The sequence below is a fragment of the Astatotilapia calliptera genome, chromosome 15, assembly GCF_964374335.1.
Source record: "Astatotilapia calliptera chromosome 15, fAstCal68.1, whole genome shotgun sequence".
Taxonomy (NCBI): domain Eukaryota; kingdom Metazoa; phylum Chordata; class Actinopteri; order Cichliformes; family Cichlidae; genus Astatotilapia; species Astatotilapia calliptera.
The window spans coordinates 302,501-311,558 of record NC_137436.1 but is presented as its reverse complement, the minus strand read 5'-3'; the positions used below and the strand labels follow the sequence as shown (position 1 = coordinate 311,558).

Sequence of the window (9,058 nt, the reverse complement as noted above, 5' to 3'; positions counted from 1 at the left end):
AAAATTGGCTGTAATGGCTCAGTGTGGGGGAAAAGACTCATAACTCACAATAATTTCTATTGCTTATTGTCTATTGTGTACAGGCTGTGAGCAGCTGACCTGCTGCTCTTTTGGAGGTACACAACTTCAACCAGATGTCTCAGGGACTCAGGGACCCTGACGATTCAGTCAGTCCTTAGAATCGTCATCTCTCCATCCTCCTATGCAGCCTCCCTGTGTGTGACTCGTCACTGGAAACACTATGCTGGGTCCTTCCTGAGGCTGTAAGTCACCATTGTCTCCACATGATGGCGCAGTCAAGCTGTGCGTGAAAACAAGGAAGGCCATTGCCCTTCTTTTCACCACTGCTAAGACAAACGTCTTAACCAATCATAAGATATTCCAGTAATTTTTGTCAGTTTATTTTTGTATTTTTGGTAAAACCCAACAGTAAATGTTTATGTTTTATATCATTTACTTATAAGGTGGCGAGTTTCAAACTTTTCTCCCTCCACATCACATAGATGTTGTTCATATAAATAATCACACATCTCTGTATGATTAAAGGACCGTGTCAATCATTCATTATCTAAGAAATAAGCACACAGACACCACACATCAGCACTGAGTGTATTACGTGATGAAGAACTGCTTTGGGAGATTTTGCTAAACAAAATATTCACCACTTACTTTTCATCATGGTGGCATATTTACTATGGAACTCCAAAGTGTTCAAAATTAAATAAATAAATAGGTCAAGATGAAATAAATAACTATGTGAATAAATAAGACACAGATATGTAATGTCAGAATGATATTGTGAATTTACAAGTGTGTTATTCTGCCTAAATATTTATGCAGTTATTTATCTGACATTAACTCTTAATGTAGTCCCTAAAAACACTAAGCTTGACTTCACAAGTTAATCCTTCAGATGTTATAATACTGATACTGGAAACATGAGTATGTTGAGTGGTTGCTATAGATCTAGTGTTTTGTTGGGAAACTAACTGATTAATGCTTTTGTAAAGTTTATTAGGAAAATATGACAATGAGCGCTTTCATCAGTGAGTTCGTTTAAATAGGCCAAACACTTATTTCAGGAAAGAATGGTGAAATTATTTTTATTTGTACACTTCCTTAAAAAAATTCATGTAGGGTTGCATTCAATTCTCAAGAACACAATTTATCACAGTTGCTCAAATTTCCACTGAAATGACCCTTCTCATCTCTCCCCTCCTTCTGTGGCACTCTTCTTTATCTGCCTCTTAGATTGTTCCCATTCAATATTGGTATCAAGTGTGAGCTCACTCTTGCTGGCTTATAGTGAAGGTATTTCCGGTCATTATATTTAGTAAATGACGTCTGTGCTGTAGATATGTTTAACTTCTGCTTCCTGATGCCAGCTTTGTGCAAAATCTGTTTACAGTAAGATCAAACAAGATCTGCAAACTATTTCCAACAAGGCAAAAGTGTTTAAGGTTTTGCCAACAAAATGAGCGATTTAGTGGTGGGTTTAGGGTGCTGTGCATTCAAAGGGTGACATGCTGTTTTCTATCGATTCAGAAAAAAGGTTAAAAGGGAAAAAGAAGCCCCAGACATTTACATTTTCAAAAACATTTATTAATATTTTAGAATTTGAAGTCCTTTGTCATCACATGGCATCTGTACCTGAATGGTAAATAAAATGAAGGGCATGTCCTTCCACAAAAAAAACTGTTTGTAACATGTAATATTTCTGCAGTGCTGTGGACACTTTCCCTTTTCCTTCCACTGTTAATGCAATCTGCAAAGTTCCGGTGTTGTGCCAAAAAGTGATTGTCTGCCAAAAAGTGATTTCCAGTGTTTCTGTGTATTTTTTATGTGTAATATCTTTACGTATGTTCGTAAATAGGCTTCGGTGAACAGGGGATACAAAGGGGTTACATAAAGAATTAAAAAATTATCTGTTTTTTAAGTATCTTTACAACTTGTACTTACATTATAACCATATCTGGTCCTTTATCCCCACTTAACATATTTTTACAGAACTATTGTAATATTTGCTGCCATTTCTGCTGTGCTCTTGGCCAACTTACTCTTACAAAATACATTTTTAATGTTAATGAGATTTTTTTTACTGCATAAATAAAGGTTATATAAAAGTCGCTGCCAAAAACTGATTGCGGCTTGTATCTTGCTACACGAATGTTGTTTGTGGCTCAAGATGACTTTATGTCATCCATAAGGGATGCATTTGACATATGTTTAACATATTATAGCCCAACAAGTTACTTATAGCACTTTAAATATGAGCAATCGCTTTTTGGCAAATACCGGAAATCAGTTTTTGGCAGACAATCACTTTTTGGCACAACACCGGTAAACCTCTCACTGTACATTCACGTGTCATGCTTAAACCGTCTCTGCTTGGCTCAGCTTTCAGCTTTCACTTGATGGAAGCCGTGATCCTCGCCCTCCTCAGCTTTGAGCGCAATGCTGTTCGTCCTCTTCGCCCTGCGTCTGATGGCGCGATCCGCCAGAAAGACCACGAGAACGATAAAAACCGCAGTGAAAATTATTATTCCCACCAGACCCCCCGGTGGCACTCCCCCCGAGGGCTGCCTGGTTGGATCTGGATATGGTACCGATACGGTAGTGGGAGTGTCTGGTGCCGATGTCCCTTCAGAGCTGTCGTCATCGCTTTCTACGCACTTGTATCCGTCCACTAGCACATATCCCAGAGAGCAGAAGCACACGTAGCTCCCGAATGTGTTCTGACATTTCTGTTCGCAGTAAAGGTCACTGCATTCGTCCATGTCTATGCACACGGTACTGTCCACTCTCTCCTCGACTACGTAGCCGTCGGGACAGTAACACTGGAAATTATTGTTCGGGTCACACTCCGCGGGGCATTCCTCCTTCCCGCAGAACAGCTTGCACTTATTCGCTGACTTCGGGTCCACTCGGTATCCATCATAACACGAGCACTTGTAGCTACCGTGGGTGTTGTGACACTCATGCTCACACGGACCAGACACGCACTCGTTCACGTCGACGCACTGGCCGTTGCGCGTGGAGTATCCCGCCTTGCAGATGCATTCGAACCCGCCGGGTTTGTTGACGCACACGGAGTTCTCCCCGGGACACTGCCGCGGGTCGTTGCAGTCATTGAAGTCCACGCACGACCTGCCGTCATCCGCCAGCTGAAAGCCACGATCACACATGCACGCGTAGGAGTCTCCGTTCATGTAGCAGATCTGCTCGCAGCTCAGCGCCAGACACGGGTCTCCCACGAGCTGCTGCTCGCAGGTCACTTTATTCGCAGGATTAAGGGTTTTTCCTGGTGGGCAGTAGCACGAAGGCATCTTGTTAGGACTCTCCGTGCATTTATATTCACACCCGCCTTCGTCCATCTCGCAGTTCCAGGGCGCCGGCTGCCACATCTCTGCGTAGCACAGATATTTGGTCTCAGATGGCATCCGGAGAGCGGTGCTTCCAGGAGGCGCAGACAGCAAGTCTCTGACCACAAACCCATACGGAGTGGTGTACATGACAGTCTCTCCCGGTGACTCTTCTTGACTTTGGCACATGCCAACGCTGGTGTACTCACAGAGAAACCCGGCGGCCTGATCCTGGCACGGTTTCTGGCTCCATCTGAAGTCCAATTCTGGGGAAACTGAGACGCAGCGCTGAGAAGAGCAGTTCATGTTAAAGTCTGGCAGCCAGTTTGAGAAGTCACTCTCGTCGTCTTTAGTTACCCACTCGTAACCCCTCAGCCTGGCAACGGGGTCTGGGCAGCGGAGTGGTCGATGTAAACCGATCCAGAAGCTCCCCTTAAAGTTTCCCAGCAGAACAGAAAGAACATCGTGTGCTACAGATGAGCGCACGGTCATTAGTTGCCCCTCTTGATCTCTACATTCATTTTGCGCTCTGCTGAAATCGTTAAGGTCTCTGAACACAGCAAAACACTGGTTATTGATACAGTACCCCCCACTCGGGGCTATACTGCCGACTCTGTTCACCAGCGAGAGCAGCAGCAGGACCGCCAACTGCAGGACAGGATTCATGTTTGACCCTCGGCTGTCTTCCTTCAAGTTTATGTGCGTCCCGTCAGAGTATGGGCCTGTTTGTGTGAAGAACCCTTTAGCTGGCATTTATAGCCCATCAACTCCATGTCAGTGTCCCGACAGAGGAAGGAAGTCGCTCTTAATCAGCCGGCTGCTCCTCACTTTGCCCCTCAGCTCTCTGAGCGGGCTAGACCACATCCCCACAATTACGCACGGCTTTTACGCACTTACGCAGCGAAGCCGTGTGCACGTAAGGGGGGCGGAGGTCATCAAACGGACCCCTCCCCTCTGTTTGCAATAAACCCCTCCCATCTCTCTCCATGTAGCATGTCTGTTATCGAGCAGCATTTCTGGGGTCAGATGTTTTAACCCCGCTTCCCTCAGGTTCTACAGTTTTTACATGGTTTTTTTGGGCATTCAAGTATTACTATCTCACAACAAGGTAGAATAAGAACGAAATTAACAGCTGTAAAGAGTTGACTTTCATGTAAGACAAGAGATAAGCCTTTTAAAAGCAGAATTCCATGCATTTTTGCTTGGCTCTGTTGTTGTGTGCTCTATGATGCCCTCAGAGCAGGCCCAAGTTGTTATGGAGCCCTGCGCATAGTTTGATTTGAAGCTTTTCCGTCAGCTTGACCAAAGAGGATATATCAAATGCAATTTAACACAAACCTAAAAATCATTTTCTTATATAAAAAGAATAGAAAAGAAAAATTGAAAGACCAACTATTTGTAGGGAAAAGAGCTCTTCACTTTTCAGAGATGGAATAAAAACAATAAATATGTCATATTAAAAGCAAATGCATTTGTTAGTGATAAACATATCTCACAGGCTAGTCCATATTAATCTGTAGGAAACACTCACCCATTGTTCTGTCGTCATGGGGGAGCATCACGGCGGCTTTGTTGTTGTTTGTTGCTTCCAAATATTCTGACAGTGCTCCTGGGGACACGTGATGGAATGAGTTGAGTTTATTTTAAAAACTTATAGCAAACTGTAACTTTTGCAAGGGAACAAGACCCAAAGTCGGTCTTACTAAATGAAACAGCTAACTGAAGTGTAACAATTTTGGACTATAACTGCAAAGAAATCAGAGGTTCTGATTCATAAAGACACAATGCAGGTTACATAGCATGTCAGTGGGATATGCTGAGGATCAGAGGACATCCCTCTGACTATGTGACTAGCACAGTCCGTCGGGTCAGGAATCCATGGTTACATTTATTCCAGAAAAAGCAGCCAAATCAGTAACAACTTATCCTTATAGTATAACTTTAGCTAATGCAGCATTTTTACATTACAGGATGAAAGCATCAGGACTATGTAGGAACATGACTCACACATGAACATCACATATGTTCTCTGGTCTGCTTGTTTGAGTCTTATCTTTAATGAGGTCATAAAATACAGTAATTGTTGATGGAAAAATACCTTTATCCCCCTGCATTTGTTCCCTTTGTGTTATCTTTTGCTTTTCACACCCAGAGGCGTACATCTTTTTTTTTCACTGCTAACACTGACAATGTGTCTGAGTGTGACCCCAGCTCTGACACAGACAGCAGAAATGGTAAAACCAGAGAAATGATAACACATTTATCAAAATATTTCACTTTGGTTTGCATGATCACTGATTTATCACATGCAAAACAAGTGCACATTTATCAGCCCGTCTTGTGTGACTTTAAAGGACTCTTGAGTTCCCAAAGAGTCCTGTGGCCTTTGGACCAGTGTGAATGTTTACTGTTACGTCTTATTAGTATTTTAAGTATTTTATTGTTTTATTTATATTTTGATATTACTAGGGATGATGCAATGATCGGGGACCATTCTTAATTTCGTTGTACCTGTGACAATGACAATAAAGTTTCTGATTCTGAAAGTTAACCATTTAATAGCAATTTAAACAGTGTTACACCAGGTTTGTCTAAAAAAATAAAATATGAGGAAAGAAAAAGGGTAATATTGACTCCAAAATTAGCAAAGACAGTAACAAGTGAAAGCTAACAGTTGCACAGAGTGGTATTTTATATACAAAACCATAGCAGCACAGATTTACATTCATGATCAGTCCAGATCGCTCTGTTACACAGCAAAGACCATAACATTCAACCTCGTATGATGCGAGCATTAGGATTGCACAGACATGATAAAATGTTTGTTTCTGATACACAAAGAGTCTCCATTAGAATACTATTTCTTCCCTCTTTTATTCAAGGGAATTCAAGGAAAAATTTTTATGGACATTCCTCATGTCCACAAAAAAATAAACATAAAAATCAAAGTTTTACATCCAGGGAAATCATACATAAAGAGAATTTGGCGATTCACTCCAAAATGTCTTATGTTTGGGGCCAATTTTGTGAGCAAACGTCAGTCACGGTAAGTCGTTAAGGCTACAAAGAGCAACAGTAGCTCCTTCAAAACTGGAGAGTGACCGCAAGGTTTAACTTCTGAAATACAAAAGCATTTTCTTGAGGACCAATAAGATGGATCGCCTTGTAACAGCATGGCTGTTATGAGCTTATTTGGAATGGGACTCTAGCTATAGATAAACTTTTCAGTACCATTACTGTCAGATTTCTTCCATCATAGTATCATTTATACATTACTGCAAACTGTCGGTAATTTATCCACCTGTGCCAAAATGATGTCTGAATATATCCGATGAAGCATTTGTTTCTGCTTTTCAACTTTGAATCGAATCCTGAATTAATCTGTGCCACACTATTTTAACAAACAGACTGTGCGATGATTTTTCACGACATCTTCCAACATCTTTTTGCAGTTCCATCTAATATTTAATTGAAAACTATTTTTTTGTATATTTTTCTGGATTTTGTTTGAGCAGTTGTTGAAAAATGAATTCTTATTCTGGATATTATTACATACAATTCAAAAATATGTTTTCTTTACAAATAACTAGAAGAAAGACATAACGCTCAAGCGGCACATCGGGCCCACATGCTGAACAATGCAGGAGAGCAAAATTAAAGGTGCTGTGAGGGTTAACTCAAACAGCCTGCATGCGAAAACAATTTTGCTCAAAGTAGACAAGAAATAAATGACTCCACGCTTGTCAGCATAATTTTGGCGCAAATGACACCCCATAAACTGAGCAGAATGTGTTTTAGTGGAATACAAACCATAGGCCAGTAACTGTGCTCCCATGTAGAAAACATTCAGATGAATATCTTAATGTGCAGCGTCTATACTCTAAATTTACTATGTGCCATTTATTGCAGTGCTGGGCTATGAAGCCTCTCTGCGGAGAAACCAGTGCGTTTGACTTGAAATGAAGGCTCAGCTGTGCGACTTCACAGGTTCAGTTCAAGTTTCTGGGTGTCATTTTTAATCTGCTTGTCGAAGGACAGCCTCTTGTAGGTCTCCGTGGTCACCTGCTGCAGATAGAAGATATCTATATCTGGTCGTTTGAGGGGTGGGAGTTCAAGACTGCCGCAACGTTTAAAGATGTTCCTCAGCAGGAAAACCAGCAGCACGCCAACCAGCACGATGAACACGGCGATGCCCAGGACGCTGCCGGTTTTGATGTAGGGGGGCAGTGAAGCCGGGTGAGCGCTGGTCGGCTCACCGGTTGATGTGACGCTCAGAGAGGGAGAGCCTGAGCCATCGTCTTCTTCCTCCTGCTCCTCGGACAGGCTCACGCACTTGCCATTGTCCCGCAGCTGGAAGCCTTCGCGGCAGCGACACCTGTAACCACCGAAGAAGTTTTCACACACGTGGTCGCACATACGCTGAGCCTCGCATTCGTCTATATCTGTGCAAAAGTCTGTGCCGTTCACGTTGTCTTTAACGTAGCCATCGAGGCATTCGCAGCCTGCCGATGAGCTGCATCTGCAGTCCCTCTCGGTGCAGTTCAGCGTACACTTGGTGGGGTCTGACGGTGACACCATGTAGTCGCGCCGGCACACACACCGGTACTCCCCGTTGACTTTAGCGCAGTCGTGCTCGCAGGATTTACAGATCGTTAGATTTAGGCACTCTCCCTCCTCCAAAACGAAGCCGCGAAATCTGCACCTGCACTCATGGCCCTCGCGCGTACTCACACACATCTGATCAGCTGTGCATGCCTTACATTCATCCGCCTCCACGGAGCTCTTCCCCCCCTGGCCCAGGTCGTGGCCTTTGTTGCACTTGCACTGGAAGCTGTCACCCTCCCGCTGGGATCCTTGCGCGCACTCTGTGCACGGGCCCGTGGAGCAAGAGACGTTATTACGATGGAGGACGAGCCCGGTGGGACAGACGCAGCCGGGTACTGAAGAATCGCACTCGTGCTCGCAGCCTCCACCCATCACCTCACATTTCCACGGAGCTTTCAGCCACTTGTCGTAGCACAAGTGCTTCGAGTCTGGATATTTACCACCGAGCTTTCGTTCTTCAGCCGTGGTTCCCAGTGGAAAAACCTCCGAATAACCGAACTTAAAGGTCTCTAAGGTGTAGTTCACAGCTGTGCCTGGCGACGCATTCAACGGACTGCAATACTCGGTCATCTGGCAGAAAAATCCGTCCAGCTTTTGGTCTTGACACGGAACCCTCACCACTGTGGCGCCCTGTCCCTCCATCATGGAGACCACGGGGCAGTTCGGACCCGTCTCGTCGCTGCTCTGGAGCCAGTATTTACCGCTGAGTCTGGTTAGAGTCGTTAAATCACCAAGTTCTTCCTTGGAGTTGAACTGATATAAGCTTCCAGAATATTTCTCACACGTTTCTTTGGCGCCTCGAAGATCCACGGGAACGTCGAAAGCACAAAATGCATTCTTGGAACAACGTACGAGCGGAGAGAGGAGAGCTTCCTGCAGCCCGCAGAGGAAAAGCAGAGAGAAAAGAAGCATTCTCGGAATCATGGTGCCGATCTTAAAAAGGCCTCCGATTGTGACTCCGGTGGCGTGAACGTCTGTGTTTGACGACCTGAAGCTGATACAGCGGCTGAAAGCTGAGCATAGTCCCCATTTATAAAAGCGTCGACCTCTTTTTTTCTCGTCTCCTTCGTTTTTTTCCTCCCCTCAGGTCC

The 9,058-nt window shown here is 43.9% G+C and overlaps 1 protein-coding gene across 1 annotated transcript; it reads right to left on the bottom strand.

Moving 5' to 3' along the window:
• Window positions 1–1,076: 1,076 nt before the first annotated feature.
• On the bottom strand, window positions 1,077–4,223 carry thbd (thrombomodulin). Its single transcript, XM_026194480.2, has one exon. It carries the CDS (start codon window positions 4,113–4,115, stop codon window positions 2,394–2,396), a length of 1,722 nt encoding a protein of 573 aa, XP_026050265.1. The 5' UTR covers window positions 4,116–4,223; the 3' UTR covers window positions 1,077–2,393.
• Window positions 4,224–9,058: the final 4,835 nt, after the last annotated feature.

Bases quoted from the DNA above. Each gene is read 5' to 3' on its own strand.
- thbd (XM_026194480.2), bottom strand. From the start codon at position 4,115: ATGCCAGCTAAAGGGTTCTTCACACAAACAGGCCCATACTCTGACGGG.